Raw genomic sequence first — 24,007 nt, forward strand, 5'->3', positions numbered from 1 at the left:
ACTAGAACCCCCCCGGGATGTCCCCAGAGCCACCCGGGTGACCCCAAAACCCCCCCGGGACCCCTTCGGGTCCCCCCAGGAACCCCCAGGAGCCCTGTGAGGGCCACCAGGTGCCACCAGGTCACCCCCAAAACCCCCCCAGGGACCCCCTAAGTCACCCCAGGACCCCTCAGGGACCCCCCCAGGGACCCCCAAAACCCCCCCAGGGACCCCCAGAACCTTCCTGAGACCCATTTAGGTCCCACCAGGTCACCCTGAAACCCCCCCAAAGCCCCCCAGGGACCCCTCAGGGACCCCCCAACCCCCCCAGGACCCCTCATGACCCCCCAAACCTCCCCAGGACCCCCTCAAGTATCCCCCAAACCCCCCCCAGGACCCTCCAGGACCCCCTCAAGGACCCCCAAACCCCCCCCGGGATCCCCTCAGGCACCTCCCAGGACCCCCCAAACCCCCCTAGGGACCCCCAAAACCTCCCCAGGACCCCCCAGGACCCCCTCAAGGACCCCCAACCCCCCCCAAGACCCCCCAAACCCCCCCAAGACCCCCAAAACCCCCCCAGGACCCCCTCAAGGACACCCCAAACCCCCCAGGACCCTCCAGGACCCCCCCAGGACACCCCAAGCCCCCTCAGGGACCCCCCAAACCTCCCCAGGGACCCCACAGGACCCCCCAAAACCCCCTCAGGGACCCCACAACCCCCCCTGGGACCCCCTCAAGGACACTCCAAACCCCCCCAGGACCCCCCCAGGACCCCCCAAACCTTCTCATCCAGGGCCTTGTGGTGCTCGAAGAGCGACTTGAGGGCCTTGAGCACCTCGACCTCGGAGGAGACCCCGGCCGGGGACTGCGCCTGGCGCTTGACCACGGTCATCCGCAGTGACCGCTCGTGCCGCGACACCAGGTGCTCCAGGTGCTCCAGCAGCAGCTGGGGACATTGGGGACATCGGGGGGATTGGGGACATTGGGGACATTGGGGACATTGGGGACATTGGGGGACATTGGGGACATTGGGGACATTGGGGGGATTGGGGACATTGGGGACATTGGGGGGGATTGGGGACATTGGGGACATTGGGGGGATTGGGGACATTGGGGACATTGGGGGGGATTGGGGACAGTGGGGACATTGGGGACATTGGGGACAGTGGGGACATTGGGGACATTGGGGGGATTGGGGGGATTGGGGGGATTGGGGACATTGAGGACATTGGGGACATCGGGGACACCCAGGGGACATTGGGGACATCGAGGGGTTTGACCACGGTCATCCGCAGTGACCGCTCGTGCCGCGACACCAGGTGCTCCAGGTGCTCCAGCAGCAGCTGGGGACATTGGGGACATTGGGGACATTGGGGACATCGGGGGGATTGGGGACAGTGGGGACATTGGGGACATCGGGGACATTGGGGACATCAGGGACATTGGGGACATTGGGGACATCGGGGACATTGGGGACAGTGGGGACATTGGGGACATTGGGGACATTGGGGACAGTGGGGACATTGGGGACAGTGGGGACATCAGGGACATTGGGGACATCAGGGACATCGGGGACATTGGGGACATTTGGGTCACCAGTTTTCAGGTGTCACATGACAGGTGTCAGGGGACAAGTGACAGATGCCACAAGTGACAAGTGCCAGGCACCCCCCAGGTACCCCCCAAGTACCCCCAGGTGTCCCCAGGTGTCCCCATGTGTCCCCAGGTGTGTCCCAGTGCCCCCAGGTGTGTCCCCAGGTGTCCCCAGCTGTCCCCAGGTGTCCCCAGCTGTCCCCAGGTGTCCCCAGGTGTGTTCCAGGTGTCCCCAGGTGTCCCCAGGTGTCCCCAGTTGTGTCCCCAGGTGTCCCCAGGTGTCCCCAGGTGTCCCCAGGTGTTCCCCAGGTGTCCCCAGGTGTCCCCAGGTGTGTCTCCAGGTGTCCCCAGGTGTATCCCCAGGTGTCCCCAGGTGTGTCTCCAGGTGTCCCCAGGTGTATCCCCAGGTGTATCCCCAGGTGTCCCCAGCTGTCCCCAGCTGTCCCCAGGTGTCCCCAGGTGTTCCCCAGCTGTCCCCAGGTGTCCCCAGGTGTCCCCAGGTATCCCCAGGTGTCCCCAGCTGTCCCCAGGTGTCCCCAGGTGCTCACCCGGGTGTTGTTGCGCTCAGCCTTCAGCTCGGCGATTTCCTCCTCGCGCTCCAGGAGCTGCTCCCGGCACAGGTTGAGCTCCTTGGTCAGGGCTGCCAGCTCCTGGGGACATTGGGGACATTGGGGACATTGGGGACATTGGGGACAACATTGGGGACATTGGGGACAGCTCCTTGGTCAGGGCTGCCAGCTCCTGGGGACAACATTGGGGACATTGGGGACATTGGGGACAACACTGGGGACATTGGGGACAGCTCCTTGGTCAGGGCTGCCAGCTCCTGGGGACAACATTGGGGACATTGGGGACATTGGGGACAACATTGGGGACATTGGGGACAGCTCCTTGGTCAGGGCTGCCAGCTCCTGGGGACATTGGGGACATTGGGGACATTGGGGACATTGGGGACATTGGGGACATTGGGGACAACATTGGGGACATTGGGGACAGCTCCTTGGTCAGGGCTGCCAGCTCCTGGGGACATTGGGGACATTGGGGACATTGGGGACAACACTGGGGACATGGGGACAGCTCCATGGTCAGGGCTGCCAGCTCCTGGGGACATGGGGACAACATTGGGGACAGTGTTGGGGACATTGGGGACAGCATTGGGGACATTGGGATGGACACGGGGACATGGGGACAGCGTTGGGGACATGGGGACAGCTCCTTGGTCAGGGCTGCCAGCTCCTGGGGACATGGGGACAACACTGGGGACATTGGGGACAGCGTTGGGGACATTGGGACAGACATGGGGACAGCACTGGGGACATGGGGACAACATTGGGGACACAGGGACGGACATGAGGATGGACACGGGGACACAGGAACAGAGTTGGGGACACGGGAACACGGGGACAGCGTAGGGGACACGGGGACGGACACGGGGACACTGGGGACATTGGGGACACTGGGGACATTGGGGGACATTTGGGGACATTGGGGACACTGGGGACATTGGGGGACATTTGGGGACATTGGGGACACTGGGGACACTGGGGACATTGGGGCCATTGGGGCAACGCCTCTAAATGCCACGCCCTGTTAAACCCCGCCCCTTGTGCTGGCCACGCCCCTCACACCTGGCCACACCTGACCAGTTCCTGTCCCCGCCCTTCCCTGACCACACCCGGTTTAACCCCGCCCCTCCCAGTTCCCCACCCATTTTAACCCCTCCCCCCACAATGCCCCACCCATTTTAGCCCCTCCCCTGCCCCATTTGGCCCCGCCCCCTGGCCTCACCCTGTTTAACCCTTCCCCTCCCAGTTCCCCACCCATTTTAACCCCTCCCTTAACCACACCCATTTTATCCCCTCCCCCACAATGTCCCGCCCATTTTAACCCCTCCCCTACAATGCCCCACCCAGTTTAACCCCTTCCCTCCCAGTTTCCCCACCCAGTTTAACCCCTCCCCCTGCAATGCCCCGCCCATTTTAGCCCCTCTCCTTTTAGCCCCACCCATTTTAACTCCTCCCCTCCCAGTTCCCCCCCCCAGTTTAACCTCTCCCTTAACCACACCCATTTTAGCCCCTCCCCTTTTGGCACCGCCTATTTTAACCCCTCCCTTACAATGCCCCACCCACTTTAACCCCTCCTCTCCCAGTTTCCCCACCCATTTTAGCCCCTCCCCCTTTTTGCCCCACCCATTTTAGTCCCTCCCCTTTTGGCCCCACCCATTTTAACTCCTCCCCTCCCAGTTCCCCCACCCCAGTTTAACCTCTCCCTTAACCACACCCATTTTAGCCCCTCCCCTTTTGGCGCCGCCTATTTTAACCCTTCCCCTACAATGCCCCACCCAGTTTAACCTCTCCCCCCGCAATGCCCCGCCCATTTCAGCCTCTCCCCTTTTGGCCCCGCCCATTTTAACCCCTCCCCTACAATGCCCCACCCACTTTAACCCCTTCTCTCCCAGTTTCCCCACCCAGTTTAACCCCTTCCCCTTTTGGCCCCGCCCATTTCAGCCTCTCCTCTTTTGGCCCCGCCCATTTTAACCCCTCCCCTACAATGCCCCACCCAGTTTAACCCCTTTCCCTCCCAGTTTCCCCACCCAGTTTAACCCCTTCCCCTTTTGGCCCCACCCAATTAATCCCCTCCCCTTTTGGCCCCGCCCATTTTAGCCCCTCCCCTACAATGCCCCACCCACTTTAACCCCTTCCCTCCCAGTTTCCCCACCCATTTCAGCCCCTCCCCTTTTGGCCCCGCCCATTTCAGGCCCTCCCCTTTTGGCCCCACCCATTTTAGCCCCTCCCCTACAATGCCCCACCCACTTTAACCCCTTCCTTCCCAGTTTCCCCACCCATTTAATCCCCTCCCCTTTTGGCCCCGCCCATTTTAGCCCCTCCCCTTTTGGCCCCGCCCATTTCAGCCCCTCCCCGCTTAGCCCCGCCCCCGGGCCCACCTGCGGCAGGGCGCTGTTGAGCTGTCTCTGCAGCAGGTCCCTCTCGTGGGCCAGGTCGCGCAGGCGCAGGTGAGCCGTGGCCAGCCCCTCCTGCGTGTCCCGCAGCGTCTCCAGCAGCCGCTCGCGCTCCCGCAGCATCTGCACCATCAGCTGCTCCAGCCCCGGCTCCTCGGCCGCGCCCGAGCCCCGCCGGGGGTCCTCGCTGATGGTGGGCAGCACCTCGCACATCATCCCGGCGCACCTGCGCGCACCTGGGCGCGCACCTGGGACACCTGGAGACACCTGTGGGGGAAACTGAGGTAAGAGGGGGCAGGGATGGATCTGTCCTGGGGGGTCCTGACACATCCTGGGGGTCCAGACATGTCCTGGGGGTCCTCGCTGATGGTGGGCAGCACCTCGCACATCATCCCGGCGCACCTGCGCGCACCTGGGCGCGCACCTGGGACACCTGCGGGGGAAACTGAGGTAAGAGGGGTATGGGTGAACCCATCCTGAGGGGTCCTGAGGGGTCCTGATCCATCCTGGGGGTCCTCGCTGATGGTGGGCAGCACCTCGTACATCATCCCGGCGCACCTGCGCGCACCTGGGCGCGCACCTGGGACACCTGGAGACACCTGTGGGGGAAACTGAGGTAAGCTGGGTATGGGTGAACCCATCCTGAGGGGTCCTGACACGTCCTGAGGGTCCTCGCTGATGGTGGGCAGCACCTCGCACATCATCCCGGCGCACCTGCGCGCACCTGGGCGCGCACCTGGGACACCTGCGGGGGAAACTGAGGTGAGAGGGGGCAGGGATGGATCTGTCCTGGGGGGTCCTGAGCCATCCTGGGGGGTCCTGAGGGGTCCTGAGGGGTCCTGACACATCCTGGGGGTCCTCGCTGATGGTGGGCAGCACCTCGCACATCATCCCGGCGCACCTGCGCGCACCTGGGCGCGCACCTGGGACACCTGGAGACACCTGTGAGGGAAACTGAGGTAAGCTGGGTATGGGTGAACCCATCCTGGGGGGGCCTGAGCCATCCTGGGGGTCCTCGCTGATGGTGGGCAGCACCTCGCACATCATCCTGGCGCACCTGCGCGCACCTGGGTGCGCACCTGGGACACTGCGGGGGAAACTGAGGTAAGAGGGGTCAGAATGAGGGGTCCTGGGAGGTCCTGATCCATTCTGGGGGGTCCTGACACATCCTGAGGGGTCCCAAACCCCTCTGATGGTCCTTGTTGATGATGGGCAGCACCTGGAATGTCATCCTGGGGCACCTGGACACACCTGGGCACACCTGGACACACCTGGGGCAAAGCTGGACACACCTGGACACACCTGGGCACAGCTGGGCACACCTGGACACACCTGGGGACACCTGGACACACCTGGACACACCTGGGCACAGCTGGGCACACCTGGACACACCTGGGGACACCTGGACACACCTGGACACACCTGGGCACAGCTGGGCACACCTGGACACACCTGGGCACACCTGGGGACACCTGGGCACACCTGGACACACCTGGGGTACACCTGGACACACCTGGGACACACCTGGGACACACCTGGACACACCTGGGCAAAGCTGGACACACCTGGACACACCTGGGACACACCTGGACACACCTGGACACACCTGGACACACCTGGGGTACAGCTGGACACACCTGGACACACCTGGACACACCTGGGGACACCTGGGGACACCTGGGGACACCTGGGACACACCTGGACACACCTGGGCACACCTGGGGACACCTGGGCACACCTGGACACACCTGGGCACACCTGGGGTACACCTGGACACACCTGGGACACACCTGGGACACACCTGGGACACACCTGGACACACCTGGGCAAAGCTGGACACACCTGGACACACCTGGACACACCTGGGACACACCTGGGCACACCTGGGGACATCTGGACACACCTGGGCACACCTGAACACACCTGGGGCACACCTGGACACACCTGGACACACCTGGGGTACACCTGGACAAACCTGGGACACACCTGGGGACACCTGAACACACCTGAACACACCTGGACACACCTGGACACACCTGGGCACACCTGGGGACACCTGGGACACACCTGGGGACACCTGGGGTACAGCTGGACACACCTGGACGCACCTGGACACACCTGGGCACACCTGGGGACACCTGGGGACACCTGAACACACCTGGGGCACACCTGGACACACCTGGGACACACCTGGACACACCTGGGCACACCTGAGACCCCTCAAAAATCCCCCAAAAATCCCCGGGGGGGTCCCTCAGGTGATGGGGGGCACTGGGGGGGCACTGGGATGAACTGGGATGAACTGGGATGAACTGGGGGGCACTGGGGGTCCAAAGGGGGGGTCCAGGTGGGATGAAATGGGGTGGGGGAGGGGATGGGGGGGCGGGTTTGGGGTCCAGGATGGGGGTGGGGGGGTTGGGATGGGGGGTTTGAGATCGGGATGGGGGGTTTGGGGTTTGGGGTTTGGGGTTTGGGGTTTGGGTTTGGGGTTTGGGTTTGGGGTCGGGATGGGGGGGTTTGGGATGGGGGGTTTGGAGTGGGGGATTTGGGGTCGGGATGGGGGTTTGGGATCTCAGGGTCGGGATGGGGGGGTTTGGGATTTGGGGTCGGGATGGGGGGTTTGGAGTGGGGGGTTTGGGATGGGGATGGGGATTTGGGATCCAGGATCGGGATGGGGGTGGGGGATTTGGGATGGGGATGAGGGGGCCGGGTTTGGGGTTTGGGGTTTGGGTTTGGGGCCGGGATGGGGGGTTTGGAGTGGGGGATTTGGAGTGGGGGATTTGGGATTGGGATGGGGGTTTGGAGTGGGGGATTTGGGATCGGGATGGGGATTTGGGATCCAGGATTGGGATGGGGGTGGGGGTTTGGGGTTTGGGGTTTGGGGTCTGGGGTCGGGATGGAGGGGTTTGGAGTGGGGGATTTGGGATCGGGATGGGGGTTTGGGATCCAGGATCAGGATGGGGGTGGGGGATTTGGGATTGGGGTGGGGATGAGGGGCCGGGTTTGGGGTTTGGGGTCGGGATGGAGGGGTTTGGAGTGGGGGATTTGGGATCGGGATGGGGGTTTGGGATCTCAGGATCAGGATGGGGGTGGGGGATTTGGGGGTGGGGGGGCCAGGTTTGGGATTTGGGGTTTGGGGTCTGGGGTCGGGATGGAGGGGTTTGGAGTGGGGGATTTGGGATTGGGATGGGGATGAGGGGCCGGGTTTGGGTTTGGGTTTGGGTTTGGGGTTTGGGGCCGGGAAGGGGGGTTTGGAGTGGGGGATTTTGGATCGGGATGGGGGTTTGGGATCTCAGGATCAGGATGGGGCCGGGTTTGGGATTTGGGGTCGGGATGGGAGGGTTTGGGGTGGGGGATTTGGGATCGGGATGGGGGTTTGGGATCTCAGGATCAGGATGGGGGTGGGGGATTTGGGATGGGGATGAGGGGGCCGGGTTTGGGGTTTGGGGTTTGGGGTCGGGATGGAGGGGTTTGGAGTGGGGGATTTGGGATTGGGGTGGGGATGAGGGGCCGGGTTTGGGGTTTGGGGTTTGGGGTCGGGATAGGGGGGTTTGGAGTGGGGGATTTGGGGTCGGGATGGGGGGTTTGGAGTGGGGGGGTCGGGACGCCGGGGGGGGGATGGGAATGCCGGGGATGGGATTTGGGATGAGGCTGCCGGAGGTGGGATGGAGACACCGGATTTGGGATGAGGATGCCGGGTTTGGAATGTCGGATTTGGGATGGAGACACCGGATTTTGGGATGGAGATGCCAGATTTGGGATGAGGATGCCGGGTTTGGGATGCCGGGTCTGGGATGCGGATGTCGGATTTTGGGATGAGGATGCCGGATTTTGGGATGGAGATGCCGGATTTTGGGATGCCGGATTTTGGGATGCCGGAGATGCCAGATTTTGGGATGGAGATGCCTGGTTTGAGATGCCGGATTTTGGGATGCGGGATTTTGGGATGAAGATGCCAGATTTTGGGATGCCGGATTTTGGGATGCGGATGCCAGATTTTGGGATGCCGGGTCTGGGATGGAGATGCCGGATTTTGAGATGAGGATGCCGGATTTTGGGATGCCGGATTTTGGGATAGAGATGCCGGGTTTTGGGATGGAGATGCCGGATTTTGGGATGCCGGAGATGCCGGATTTTGGGATGGAGATGCCGGATTTTGGGATGCCGGATTTTGGGATGCCGGAGATGCCGGGTTTTGGGATGGAGATGCCGGATTTTGGGATGCCGGGTCTGGGATGCGGATGCCGGATTTTGGGATGCGGATGCCGGGGCTGGGCCGGGGGTCCCGGGGGTCCCGGGGGGGGTCTCGGGCCCTGCTCCTACCTGGGCTCCGAGCGGCGCTGCGGCAGCTCCGGCGGAGGGAGGCGGCCCGGCGGGGAGGGGGGGCCCCGGGGGGGGGTCTCTGCCCGCCGCCCCCGCTCCGGTTCAGGCCCCCAGCGCGCCCCGGGCCCGCCCGAGCCCCGCGGCCGCCGCCCGCCCCCCCCCGGTACCGAACCCCCCCCCCGGCCGGCCCCGCAAAACGCTGCGCGGGCCCTTTAAGAGCGGCGCTGATTGACGGCCGCGCCGACCAATAGGAGCGCGCCCCGAGGCCCCGGCGGCGCGCGAGCCCCGCCCCCGCGCCGGGTGTGGGAGGGGGCGTGGCCCCAGCGGCGCCGGCCAATGGGCGCGGGCGGAGGGGGCGGGGCCTCGGCGGGGTGATGTCATCGGGCCGGGGCGGCCGCGCGTGCGCGTTGCCACGGAGACGGCCCCGCCCCCTCCCCCCCGCCCCCCCCGCGTTGCCGTGGGGATGGACCAACCCCCCCCCCCATCCCCGCGTGCGTCACCATGGCAACGGGATCCCCCCCATGGCAACGGGGTCCCTGCATCCCCCCCCCCCATGGCAACGGGATGGAGAGCGCCGGGCGCGTTGCCATGGAAACCGCCCCGCGTTGCCATGGAGACGGGGCAGCGCGGGGGATGGAGCGGCGACAGGGCCCGTTGCCATGGAGACGGAACGGAAACACCCCTCCCCATCCCGGTGTGTGTTACCATGGAAACCCCTCCCCCATCCCGGTGTGCGTTACCATGGAAACCGCCCCGCCCATCCCTGTCACCATGGGAACCGCCCCTCCCCCATCCCTGTCCGTTGCCATGGAAACGATTTCCCCCCCTCCAGTTGCCATGGGGCTGGACCACCTCACTCAACTCCGTTGCCATGGAGACAGCACCCCCCCCCCATTCCCATGGCAACCACATCCCTCCCCCCACTTCCTGTTGCCATGGTGACAACCCCAAATCCTCCTCCCCCCCCACGTCATCACGTGACCCTCAGGTGACACAGGTGACACTCAGGTGACACACAGGTGATACACAGGTGACACAGGTGACCCTCACGTGACCCTCACGTGACCCTCAGATGACACTCAGATGATGCAGGTAACCCTCAGGTGACACACAGGTGATACAGGTGACACTCAGCTGACCCTCAGGTGACACACAGGTGACACAAGTGACCCTCAGATGACACAGGTGACTCTCAGGTGACACAGGTGACACAAGTGACTCTCAGATGACACAAAGGTGACACACAGGTGACACAGGTGACCCTCACATGACCCTCACATGACCCTCAGATGACACAGGTGACACAGGTGACACACAGGTGACTCTCAGGTGACACACAGGTGACACAGGTGACCCTCACACGACCCTCAGATGACACTCAGGTGACTCTCAGGTGACACACAGGTGACACAAGTGACGCTCAGATGACACAGGTGACACTCAGGTGACACTCAGGTGACACATGTGACACACAGGTGACACACAGGTGACTCTCAGGTGACACACAGGTGACACAAGTGACGCTCAGATGACACAGGTGACACACAGGTGACACTCAGGTGACACTCAGGTGACACTCAGGTGACACATGTGACACACAGGTGACACACAGGTGACACACAGGTGACACACAGGTGACGCAAGTGACGCTCAGATGACACAGGTGACACTCAGGTGACACAGGTGACCCACCTGGGCCACACCTTTAAATAGGAGCCAATAAATACTGTACAGGGGGGGCCACGCCCCATAAATATCCCAAATATACAGAGGGGGGGCTTGGGGGGGTCCCGGGGGGTCCCAGGTGATCCCAGGGGGGTCCCGGGGGGGTCCCAGGTGGTCCCGAGGGGTCCCAAGTGGGTCCTGGGGGGTCCCAGGGAGTATTTGAGGGGTTCTGGGGGGGTCCCAGGTGGTCCCGGGGAGATCCTGGGGGGTCCCAGGTGGTTTCGAGGGATCCCAGGGGGGTCTTGGAGGGTCCTGGGGGGGTCCCAGGTGGTCCCGGGGAGATCCTGGGGGGTCCTGGGGGGTCCCAGGGGGGTCCCAGGTGGTCCTGGGGGGTCCTGGGGAGATCCTGGGGGATCCCAGGTGATCCTGGGGGTTGCCGGGGGGTCCTGGGGGGTCCCAGGTGGTCCCGGGGAGATCCTGGGGGGTCCTGGGGGGGTCCCAGGTGGTCCCGGGGAGATCCTGGGGGGTCCTGGGGGGGTCCCAGGTGGTCCCGAGGAGTCCCAGGGGGATCCTGGGGGGTCCCGTGGGGTCCCAGGTGGGTCCCGGGTGGTCCTGGGGGTTCCCGGGGGGTCCTGGGGGGTTCTACCCCCTCGATTCCAGCGACCTGTGGGGTGAAATTGGGGTGGGGTCAGTGAAATTGGGGTGGAATTTGGGGGGGGCTGAAGGATTCGAGGATTTTTTGGGGTTTTTTAGGATTTTAGGACTTGGGGATTTCAGGACTCAGGGATTTTGGGATTTGGGACTCAGGGGTTTTTGGGACTCAGAGATTTTGGGGACTCAGGGATTTGGGACACTGGGATTTTTGGATTTTGGGATTTGGGACACAGGGATTTTAGGACACTGGGATTTGGGATTTTGGGGTTTTGGGATTTGGGGATTTGGGACTCAGGGATTCAGGACTCAGGGATTTTAGGACACTGGGATTTGGGATTTTGGTGTTTTGGGATTTGGGGATTTTGGGATTTGGGACTCAGGGATTCAGGACTCGGATTTTGGGGACACAGGGATTTCAGGACTCAGAGATTTTGGGATTTCGGGATTTGGGACTCAGGGATTTCAGGACACAGGGATTTTGGGATTTGGGATTTCGGGACACAGGGATTTGGGGACACAGGGATTTGGGACACGGGGATTTGGGAATTTGGGATTTGGGGATTCAGGGATTTTCGGGACTCAGGGATTTGGGACACAGGGATTTTTGGATTTTGGGATTTGGGACTCAGGGATTTCAGGACTCAGGGATTTGGGGACACAGGGATTTTGGGATTTGGGACACAGGGATTTGGGGATTTGGGGATTTGGGATTTCGGGACACAGGGATTTGGGGATTTGGGATTTGGGGACACAGGGATTTGGGGATTTGGGGATTTGGGATTTGGGGACACGGGGATTTGGGGATTTGGGATTTGGGGATTTTGGGATTTGGGGATTTGGGGATTTGGGGATTTGGGGATTTGGGATTTGGGGACACAGGGATTTGGGGATTTGGGATTTGGGGATTTGGGGACACAGGGATTTGGGGATTTTGGGATTTGGGATTTGGGGACACAGGGATTTTGGGGATTTGGGATTTGGGACACAGGGATTTGGGGACACAGGGATTTTGGGATTTGGGATTTGGGATTTGGGGACACGGGGATTTGGGGATTTGGGGACACAGGGATTTGGGGATTTGGGGATTTGGGGACACAGGGATTTTGGGGATTTGGGGATTTTGGGAGCTCACGAGTAGCTGTTGTGCTGCCGGCGCCGGGCCGTGCGCAGCTTCTCGAAGCGCGCCTCCATCTCCTCGAGCACGCGCGGCGTGTAGCGCACCACGAGCTTCACCGAGCCCTGCGCCGCCTTCAGCAGCTCCACGGCGCGCTCGTGCTGCTCCCCCTCCACGCTCTGCGCCCCAAAAACACCCGCCTGCAGCTCAAACCCTGCCCGGAACCCAAAACCTGCCCAAAACCTGCCCAAAACCTGCCCTAAACCTGCCCAAAACCTGCCCGGGACCCAAAACCTGCCCAAAACCTGCCCAAAACCTGCCCAAAACCTGCCCAAAACCTGCCCAAAACCCGCCTGCAGCCCAAACCCTGCCTGGAACCGGCCCGGGACCCAAAATCCTGCCCAAAATCTGCCCAGGACCCAAAACCCTGCCCAAAATCTGCCCAGGACCCAAAACCCTGCCCAAAATCTGCCCAGGACCCAAAACCCTGCCCAAAATCTGCCCAGGACCCAAAACCCTGCCCAAAATCTGCCCAGGACCCAAAACCCTGCCCAAAATCTGCCCAGGACCCAAAACCCTGCCCGGGACCCAAAATCCTGCCCGAAATCAGCCCAAACCCTGCCCAGGACTCAAAATCCTGCCCAAAAACCAGAATCCTGCCCAAAAGCTGCCAAGGATCCAAAACCCTGCCCGGAATCTGCCCAGGACTCAAAATCCTGCCCGAAATCTGCCTGGGACCCAAAATTCCACACAAACCCCTCCCAGAATCCAAAATTAACCACTCCAAACCCCAATTCAACCACTCCAAACACCCCCAAACCCAAATTTATCCATCCAAACCTCAATTTAACCACTCCAAACCCAATTAAACCACCCCAAACCCCGATTTATTCCCCCCAAACCCCCTGAACCCCCCGATCCTCACCACGCCGTTGACGCTCAGCAGCTGCTCCCCCCTCTTGAGCCCCCCGTGGCGGTCGGCCACGCCCAAATCCCACCCAAACCTCCTCAAACCACCCCAAAACCCAAATTTATCCACTCCAAACCCCAATTTATCCACCTCAAACCCCAATTTATCCACTCCAAACCCCAATTTATCCACCCCAAACCCCAATTTAACCACTCCAAACCCCAATTTATCCACCCCAAACCCCAATTTATCCACCCCAAACCCCAATTTATCCACCCCGAACCCCGATTTATCCACCCCAAACTCCAATTTATCCACTCCAAACCCCAATTTATCCACCCCAACCCCCCCAAACCCCTAAACCCCCCGATCCTCACCACGCCGTTGACGCTGAGCAGCTGGTCCCCCCTCTTGAGCCCCCCGTGGCGGTCGGCCGCCCCCAAATCCCACCCAAACCTTCTCAAACCACCCCAAAAACCAAATTTATCCACCCCAAACCCCAATTTATCCACCCCAAACCCCAATTTAACCACTCCAAACCCCAATTTATCCACCCCAAACCCCAATTTATCCACCTCAAACCCCAATTTATCCACCCCAAACCCCGGATCCTCACCACGCCGTTGACGCTGAGCAGCTGGTCCCCCCTCTTGAGCCCCCCGTGGCGGTCGGCCACGCCCAAATCCCACCCAAACCTTCTCAAACCACCCCAAACCCCAATTTATCCACCCCAAACCCCAATTTATCCACCCCAAACCCCAATTTATCCACCCCAAACTCCAATTTAACCACCCCAAACCCCAATTTATCCACCTCAAACCCCAATTTATCCACCTCAAACCCCAATTTATCCACCCCAAACCCCAATTTATCCATCCAAACCCCAATTTATCCACCCCAAACCCCAATTTATCCACCCCAAACCCCAATTTATCCACCCCAAACCCCAATTTATCCACCTCAAACCCCAATTTATCCACCCCAAACCCCAATTTATCCACCTCAAACCCCGATTTATCCACTCCAAACCCAAATTTATCCACCCCAAACCCCAATTTAAGCACCTCAAACTCCAATTTATCCACCCCAAAAACCAAATTTATCCACTCCAAACCCCAATTTATCCACCCCAACCCCCCCAAACCCCTGAACCCCCCGATCCTCACCACGCCGTTGACGCTGAGCAGCTGGTCCCCCCTCTTGAGCCCCCCGTGGCGGTCGGCCGCCCCCAAATCCCACCCAAACCTTCTCAAACCACCCCAAAAACCAAATTTATCCACCCCAAACCCCAATTTATCCACCCCAAACCCCAATTTATCCACCCCAAACCCCCCCAAACCCCCTGAAACCCCCGATCCTCACCACGCCATTGACGCTGAGCAGCTGGTCCCCCCTCTTGAGCCCCCCGTGGCGGTCGGCCACGCCCAAATCCCACCCAAACCTCCTCAAACCACCCCAAAAACCAAATTTATCCACCCCAAACCCCAATTTATCCACCCCAAACCCCAATTTATCCACCCCAAACCCCCGATCCTCACCACGCCGTTGACGCTGAGCAGCTGGTCCCCCCTCTTGAGCCCCCCGTGGCGGTCGGCCACGCCCAAATCCCACCCAAACCTTCTCAAACCACCCCAAAAACCAAATTTATCCACCCCAAACCCCAATTTATCCACCTCAAACCCCAATTTATCCACCCCAAACCCCAATTTATCCACCTCAAACCCCAATTTATCTACCCCAAACCCCAATTTATCCATCCCAAACCCCAATTTATCCACCCCAAACCCCAATTCAGCCACCCCAAACCCCAATTTATCCACCCCAAACCCCAATTTATCCACCCCAAACCCCAATTTAACCACTCCAAACCCCAATTTATCCACCCAAAACCCCAATTTAACCACTCCAAACCCCAATTTATCCACCTCAAACCCCAATTTATCCACCCCGAACCCCCCGAACCCCCGATCCTCACCACGCCGTTGACGCTCAGCAGCTGCTCCCCCCTCTTGAGCCCCCCGTGGCGGTCGGCCACCCCCAAATCCCACCCAAACCTCCTCAAACCACCCCAAAAACCAAATTTATCCACCCCAAACCCCAATTTATCCACCCCAAACCCCAATTTATCCACCCCAAACCCCAATTTATCCACCCCAAACCCCAATTTATCCACCCCAAACCCCCCCAAACCCCCTGAAACCCCCGATCCTCACCACGCCGTTGACGCTGAGCAGCTGGTCCCCCCTCTTGAGCCCCCCGTGGCGGTCGGCCACCCCCAAATCCCACCCAAACCTCCTCAAACCACCCCAAAAACCAAATTTAACCCCCCCAAACCCCAATTTATCCACCTCAAACCCAAATTTATCCACCCCAAACCCCAATTTATCCACCCCAAACCCCAATTTAACCCCCCCAAACCCCCCAAACCCCCCAATCCTCACCACGCCGTTGACGCTGAGCAGCTGGTCCCCCCTCTTGAGCCCCCCGTGGCGGTCGGCCACGCCCAAATCCCACCCAAACCTTCTCAAACCACCCCAAAAACCAAATTTATCCACCCCAAACCCCAATTTATCCATCCAAACCCCAATTTATCCACCTCAAACCTCAATTTATCCACCCCAAACCCCAATTTATCCACCCCAAACCCCAATTTATCCACCCCAAACCCCAATTTAACCACTCCAAACCCCAATTTATCCACCCCAAACCCCAATTTATCCACCCCGAACCCCGATTTATCCACCCCAAACTCCAATTTATCCACTCCAAACCCCAATTTATCCACCCCAACCCCCCCAAACCCCTAAACCCCCCGATCCTCACCACGCCGTTGACGCTGAGCAGCTGGTCCCCCCTCTTGAGCCCCCCGTGGCGGTCGGCCGCCCCCAAATCCCACCCAAACCTTCTCAAACCACCCCAAAAACCAAATTTATCCACCCCAAACCCCAATTTATCCACCCCAAACCCCAATTTAACCACTCCAAACCCCAATTTATCCACCCCAAACCCCAATTTATCCACCTCAAACCCCAATTTATCCACCCCAAACCCCGGATCCTCACCACGCCGTTGACGCTGAGCAGCTGGTCCCCCCTCTTGAGCCCCCCGTGGCGGTCGGCCACGCCCAAATCCCACCCAAACCTTCTCAAACCACCCCAAACCCCAATTTATCCACCCCAAACCCCAATTTATCCACCCCAAACCCCAATTTATCCACCCCAAACTCCAATTTAACCACCCCAAACCCCAATTTATCCACCTCAAACCCCAATTTATCCACCTCAAACCCCAATTTATCCACCCCAAACCCCAATTTATCCATCCAAACCCCAATTTATCCACCCCAAACCCCAATTTATCCACCCCAAACCCCAATTTATCCACCCCAAACCCCAATTTATCCACCTCAAACCCCAATTTATCCACCCCAAACCCCAATTTATCCACCTCAAACCCCGATTTATCCACTCCAAACCCAAATTTATCCACCCCAAACCCCAATTTAAGCACCTCAAACTCCAATTTATCCACCCCAAAAACCAAATTTATCCACTCCAAACCCCAATTTATCCACCCCAACCCCCCCAAACCCCTGAACCCCCCGATCCTCACCACGCCGTTGACGCTGAGCAGCTGGTCCCCCCTCTTGAGCCCCCCGTGGCGGTCGGCCGCCCCCAAATCCCACCCAAACCTTCTCAAACCACCCCAAAAACCAAATTTATCCACCCCAAACCCCAATTTATCCACCCCAAACCCCAATTTATCCACCCCAAACCCCCCCAAACCCCCTGAAACCCCCGATCCTCACCACGCCATTGACGCTGAGCAGCTGGTCCCCCCTCTTGAGCCCCCCGTGGCGGTCGGCCACGCCCAAATCCCACCCAAACCTCCTCAAACCACCCCAAAAACCAAATTTATCCACCCCAAACCCCAATTTATCCACCCCAAACCCCAATTTATCCACCCCAAACCCCCGATCCTCACCACGCCGTTGACGCTGAGCAGCTGGTCCCCCCTCTTGAGCCCCCCGTGGCGGTCGGCCACGCCCAAATCCCACCCAAACCTTCTCAAACCACCCCAAAAACCAAATTTATCCACCCCAAACCCCAATTTATCCACCTCAAACCCCAATTTATCCACCCCAAACCCCAATTTATCCACCTCAAACCCCAATTTATCTACCCCAAACCCCAATTTATCCATCCCAAACCCCAATTTATCCACCCCAAACCCCAATTCAGCCACCCCAAACCCCAATTTATCCACCCCAAACCCCAATTTATCCACCCCAAACCCCAATTTAACCACTCCAAACCCCAATTTATCCACCCAAAACCCCAATTTAACCACTCCAAACCCCAATTTATCCACCTCAAACCCCAATTTATCCACCCCGAACCCCCCGAACCCCCGATCCTCACCACGCCGTTGACGCTCAGCAGCTGCTCCCCCCTCTTGAGCCCCCCGTGGCGGTCGGCCACCCCCAAATCCCACCCAAACCTCCTCAAACCACCCCAAAAACCAAATTTATCCACCCCAAACCCCAATTTATCCACCCCAAACCCCAATTTATCCACCCCAAACCCCAATTTATCCACCCCAAACCCCAATTTATCCACCCCAAACCCCCCCAAACCCCCTGAAACCCCCGATCCTCACCACGCCGTTGACGCTGAGCAGCTGGTCCCCCCTCTTGAGCCCCCCGTGGCGGTCGGCCACCCCCAAATCCCACCCAAACCTCCTCAAACCACCCCAAAAACCAAATTTAACCCCCCCAAACCCCAATTTATCCACCTCAAACCCAAATTTATCCACCCCAAACCCCAATTTATCCACCCCAAACCCCAATTTAACCCCCCCAAACCCCCCAAACCCCCCAATCCTCACCACGCCGTTGACGCTGAGCAGCTGGTCCCCCCTCTTGAGCCCCCCGTGGCGGTCGGCCACGCCCAAATCCCACCCAAACCTTCTCAAACCACCCCAAAAACCAAATTTATCCACCCCAAACCCCAATTTATCCATCCAAACCCCAATTTATCCACCTCAAACCTCAATTTATCCACCCCAAACCCCAATTTATCCACCCCAAACCCCAATTTATCCACCCCAAACCCCAATTTAACCACTCCAAACCCCAATTTATCCACTCCAAACCCCAATTTATCCACCCCAAACCCCAATTTATCCACTCCAAACCCCAATTTATCCACCTCAAACCCCAATTTATCCACCCCAAACCCCAATTTATCCACCCCAAACCCCAATTCAGCCACCCCAAACCCCAATTTAACCCCCCCAAACCCCCCCGAACCCCCGATCCTCACCACGCCGTTGACGCTCAGCAGCTGGTCCCCCCTCTTGAGCCCCCCGTGGCGGTCGGCCACGCCCAAATCCCACCCAAACCTCCTCAAACCACCCCAAAAACCAAATTTAACCCCCCCAAACCCCAATTTATCCACCTCAAACCCCAATTTATCCACTCCAAACCCCAATTTATCCACCCCAAACCCCAATTTAACCACTCCAAACCCCAATTTATCCACTCCAAACCCCAATTTATCCACCCCAAACCCCAATTTATCCACTCCAAACCCCAATTTATCCACCTCAAACCCCAATTTATCCACCCCAAACCCCAATTTATCCACCCCAAACCCCAATTCAGCCACCCCAAACCCCAATTTAACCCCCCCAAACCCCCCCGAACCCCCGATCCTCACCACGCCGTTGACGCTCAGCAGCTGCTCCCCCCTCTTGAGCCCCCCGTGGCGGTCGGCCACGCCCAAATCCCACCCAAACCTTCTCAAACCACCCCAAAAACCAAATTTATCCACCCCAAACCCCAATTTATCCACCCCAAACCCCAATTTATCCACCCCAAACCCCAATTTATCCACCCCAAACCCCCGATCCTCACCACGCCGTTGACGCTCAGCAGCTGGTCCCCCCTCTTGAGCCCCCCGTGGCGGTCGGCCACGCCGCCGGGGATGACGCGGGAGATGTAGATGGGCGAGTTCTGCTCCTTGCCCCCCATGATGTTGAAGCCCAAACCCTCCTCGGTTTTGGGCAGCTCCACCACCCGCGGGTGGGCGTGGCCCTCGCTGGCCGCAAACGCCGCCACCGTGGCCTGGGGACAGCGGGGGGACAGCGGGGGGACATTGGGGACACTGGGGACATTGGGGGATTGGGGACAGCGGGGGGACATTGGGGACATTTGGGACATTGGGGGGGATTGGGGGATTGGGGATATTGGGGACATTGGGGACAGCGGGGGGACATTGGGGACATTGGGGACATTGGGGACATTGGGGACATTCGGGGACATTCGGGGGGATTGGGGACATTGGGGACACTGGGGACAGTGGGGACAGTGGGGACATTGGGGACACTGGGGACATTGGGGGGACATTGGGGGATTGGGGACAGCGGGGGGACATTGGGGACACTGGGGACATTGGGGGGACATTGGGGACAGCGGGGGGACAGCGGGGGGACATTGGGGACACTGGGGACATTGGGGACATTGGGGGATTGGGGACAGTGGGGGGACATTCGGGGGGATTGGGGACATTGGGGACATTGGGGACATTCGGGGACATTCGGGGGGATTGGGGACATTGGGGACACTGGGGGGGATTGGGGGATTGGGGATATTGGGAACATTGGGGACATTGAGGGGACATTGGGGGGACATTGGGGGGGATTGGGGGGACATTGGGGGGACGTTGGGGACATTGGGGACATTGGGGGGACGTTGGGGGGACATTGGGGGGATGTTGGGGGGACGTTGGGGAGATTGGGGGGATTGGGGACACTGGGGACATTGGGGGGACGTTGGGGGGACGTTGGGGAGACATTGGGGGGATTTGGGGGGATTGGGGACACTGGGGACAGCAGGGACATTGGGGACATTGAGGGGACATTGGGGAGACATTGAGGGGGATTGGGGGGATTGGGGGTGTTAGGGACACTGAGGACATTACGGACACTGGGGGTGGTGGGGACATTGTGACCTTTGGGGACATTTGGGGGGAATTGGGGGGACATTGGGGGGATTTGGGGTGTTGGGGACACGGAGGACATTGTGGACATTGGGGGGACATTGGGGGGGACATTGGGGGTGTTGGGGACACTGAGACCTTTGGGGACATGGGGGACATTGGTGGGATTGGGGGGATTTGGGGTGTTGGGGACATTGGAGAATATTTGGAAGGACATTTGGGGACATTTGGGGACATTTGGGGACATTTGGGGTGTTGGGGACATCGGGGGGGATTGGGATCAATGGGGAGGATCTGGGGACATTTGGGGACATTGGGGACACTGGGGACATTGGAGCCCAGAAGGGTTTTTGGGGTCCCCAGGGTGGTTTTGGGGTCCCCAGGGGGGGTTATGGGGTCCCCAGGAAGGGATTTTGGGGTCCCCAGGGGTATTTTGGGGTCCCCAGGGTGGTTTTGGGGTCCCCAGGAAGGGTTTTTGGGGTCCCCAGGGTGGTTTTGGGGTCCCCAGGGTGGTTTTGGGGTCCCCAGGAAGGGATTTTGGGGTCCCCAGGGTGGTTTTGGGGTCCCCAGGGTGGTTTTGGGGTCCCCAGGGCTATTTTGGGGTCCCCAGGGTGGTTTTGGGGTACCTTGGCCGTGGCGTGGGCGCGGATTTCGGGGGTCCCCGCGATGTCCAAGGTGTCGTAGAGCTGCTCATAGACCTGGGGGGACCCCAGGATTGGGGGGGACCCCAAAACCCCAGGGCAGCTCCCCCAAACCCCCCGAGGGGCAGCAGAGAGATTTGGGGGGACCCCAAATTGGGGGGAGGGGTCGCAGGAAGGATTTTGGGGGAGATTTTGGGGAGTTGGGGCGAAATCGGGGAGGGGTTTGTGGGGCCACGTGGGATTTTGGGGTCCCCTGGATGGATTTTGGGGTTCCCCAGGTGGGTTTTGGGGTTCCCCAGGTGGGTTTTGGGGTGGATTTGGGGTTCCTGGGTGGGTTTTGGGGTTCCCAGGTGGATTTTGGGGTTCCGAGGTGGGTTTTGGGGTGGTTTTGGGGTTCCCGGGTGGTTTTTGGGGTTCCCGGGTGGTTTTTGGGGTGGTTTTGGGGTTCCCAGGTGGATTTTGGGGTGGTTTTGGGGTTCCTGGGTGGGTTTTGGGGTTCCCAGGTGGATTTTGGGGTGGATTTTGGGGTTCCAAGGTGGTTTTTGGGGTGGTTTTGGGGTTCCCAGGTGGTTTTTGGGGTTCCCGGGTGGCTTTTGGGGTTCCCAGGTGGGTTTGGGGGTTCCCAGGTGGGTTTTGGGGTGGATTTTGGGGTTCCCGGGTGTGTTTTGGGGTGGGTTTTGGGGTAGTTTTTGGGGTTCCCAGGTGGGTTTGGGGGTTCCCAGGTGGGTTTTGGGGTGGTTTTTGGGGTTCCCAGGTGGGTTTTGGGGTGGGTTTTGGGGTTCCCGGGTGGGTTTTGGGGTCACCTCGCGGATGGCAGAGCAGAACTTGCTCTGCAGGACCCTCTGCAGCGCCTGCAGTTTTTGGGGGGGCAGCTCCCCACTGCGCTGGAGCCGCTCCAGCAACTCCACGGCCCGGGACACGTCTGGGGGACCCCAAAAATCACCCAAAATCACCCCAAAAACACCCCAAAATCACTCCAAAAATCACCCAAAATCACCCCAAAAATCACCCAAAATTCACCCTAAAAATCACCCAAAAATAACCCAAAAATCACCCAAAAATCACCCAAAAATCACCCCAAAATTCACCCAAAATCACCCCAAAATCACCCCCCGAACCCCAAAACTTCCTCCGTGTCTCCCCCAGGACCCCCCAAACCCCCCAGGACCCCCAAAACCCCCCCAGCCCCCCCCCTTGCCGCCCCCTCCCTCGCTCCCCTTCCCTCCCCCACCCCTCACACCCCTCCCCAGAATTCCGGGACCCCCCTCGGGACCCCCCAAAACCCCCAGGACCCCCCAAAACCCGCCCAGGACCCCCCAAAACCCCCCCAGGACCCCCCCGTATCTCGCTCCAAGCCCCTTTTTAACCCCCCACACCCCCCCCGGAGCCCCTCCCCCACTCCCTCGGCCTCTCGGCCCCTCCCCCTCCCCTCCCCCCCCCTCCGCACCCCCCCAGACCCCCCCAGACCCCCCCAAAATCCCCCCCGTACCCCGCTCCAGCCCCAGCGCGTCCCCGCTCAGCGCTGCCATCTTCGCCCGGCCACGCCCACCCCGCTGGCCACGCCCCCCCCGCGCAGCGCAAGCCACGCCCCCGCCGTATCCAGACCACGCCCCCGCCCCGCTCCAGGTCACGTCTCCTGCGGCGTGGCCACGCCCATTCCCTTATTTGGGAGAGCGGAGACCACGCCCACTCAGAGCGGGTTGAGGTGGCCACGCCCCCTCGGGAGGAGCCGCTCGCGCCCCCGGCGCATGCGCAGAACGCGGGAGACCCCAAATTTGGGGGTGGGGGGGGGTCCCAAATATGGGGGGGTAAAATGGGCAGGGGGGGGGACCCCAAATTTGGGGGGAGGTCCCAAATTACCCCAAAAATTTAAAAATAAACCCAAAAATTGAGCACCCAAATTACCCCAAAATCCAGGGGAGAACACAAGGAAGCCCCAAAAGTTCCTAAATTTTTAATTTCTTAAAAATTCCTAAATCCTCAAAATAATTTTAATTTATAATAATTTATAATTCCTAAATTTCCACTCATGTACCTATATCTAAAATATATTTATATCCTAAAATAATTTTAAAATTAAACTTCAGATTTAATGAATTCAATTTAATTAATTTGTTTAATTTGATTGATTGATTGATTTATCTATTTATTATCTATTTATTTAACTTAATAATTTTATTAACCTAAGTTAACTTTGTTCCTCAATAGGGGGATGTTATTTTTTAAGGCTTTTAGCAGCTTTTGGTAAATTTAGTTATTTTAAAAACCCTAAAATGAAAATTTTTCATTTCCTAAAAAGCCTTAAATCCGAAAAAAAATTTCTCAATTTGCCACCATCCCCATTTTCAGAGAAGGAAAGAAAAACCAAATTTTTTTTAATATTTTTAAATATTTTAGAAAATATATATATTTTTGTATATATATTTTTATAGGATTTTTAATACGGATTTTTCTATAAACCGTCCCCCAGCCACCCATCCTAAAAACCCCAAAGTTTTTAACGTATTTTTTAGTATATATATATATTAGAATGTATTTTTAGCATAGTAATAAAATATCGTATTATATTATATTGTTATATTTATAATGTAGTAATATTATATTAATACATAATTGTAATTAATATTATATGTTATTATATTAATTATATATTATTATTAGAATATATTAATAATATATCTAATTACCATTAACATATACTGTTTTAATATATATATATATTTTTTAAATATTATTTTCAATAGATTTTTCTATAAACCATCCCCCACCCACCCATCCTAAAAACCCCAAACTTTTTAATGTGTTTTTCAGAATATATATATACTAGAACATATTATTAGTATAAGATAATAAACTATTAGTATATTGTATTATACCATATTATATGTTATATAATATTATATTAATTATTATATAACATAATATTGTATTATATTACATTATATTACATTATATTACATTATATTATATTACACTATATATTATATTATATTATATCATATTATATTATATTACACTTTATATTATATTACATTATATTATATTATATTATATTATATTATGTTATATTATGTTATATTACATTACATTGTATTATACTATATTAATAAAATTATAATTAGTATTATGATTATGTTATTATATTAATAATATATTATTAGTATTAGA

At 57.9% G+C, this 24,007-nt stretch overlaps 2 protein-coding genes across 2 annotated transcripts in view; both read right to left on the reverse strand.

Annotated features, from left to right (window-relative positions):
- Nucleotides 1-8,920, reverse strand: part of PPFIA3 (PPFI scaffold protein A3) — a 45,756-nt gene extending 36,836 nt beyond the window's left edge. Inside the window, exons 1-4 of the mRNA XM_086871544.1 lie at nt 8,855-8,920; nt 4,517-5,463; nt 2,121-2,222; nt 761-925 (exon numbers count right to left, since the gene is read on the reverse strand). Coding sequence (XP_086727670.1) covers nt 761-925; nt 2,121-2,222; nt 4,517-5,422 — 1,173 coding nt within the window. The 5' untranslated portion in view covers nt 5,423-5,463; nt 8,855-8,920. The remainder of the gene's footprint in view (nt 1-760; nt 926-2,120; nt 2,223-4,516; nt 5,464-8,854) is intronic.
- Nucleotides 8,921-10,529: 1,609 nt separating this feature from the next.
- On the reverse strand, nt 10,530-22,391 carry LIN7B (lin-7 cell polarity scaffold B). Its single transcript, XM_086871696.1, has 6 exons — nt 22,329-22,391; nt 21,643-21,761; nt 20,825-20,896; nt 19,115-19,324; nt 12,306-12,466; nt 10,530-11,183 (listed from the first exon to the last, which is right to left on the reverse strand). The coding sequence occupies exons 1-6, from the start codon at nt 22,366-22,368 to the stop codon at nt 11,162-11,164; spliced, it is 624 nt and encodes a 207-aa protein (XP_086727822.1). The 5' UTR covers nt 22,369-22,391; the 3' UTR covers nt 10,530-11,161.
- Nucleotides 22,392-24,007: the final 1,616 nt, after the last annotated feature.

The sequence above is a fragment of the Cyanistes caeruleus genome, chromosome 36, assembly GCF_971803275.1.
Source record: "Cyanistes caeruleus chromosome 36, bCyaCae1.hap1.1, whole genome shotgun sequence".
In the NCBI taxonomy this organism is placed as follows: domain Eukaryota; kingdom Metazoa; phylum Chordata; class Aves; order Passeriformes; family Paridae; genus Cyanistes; species Cyanistes caeruleus.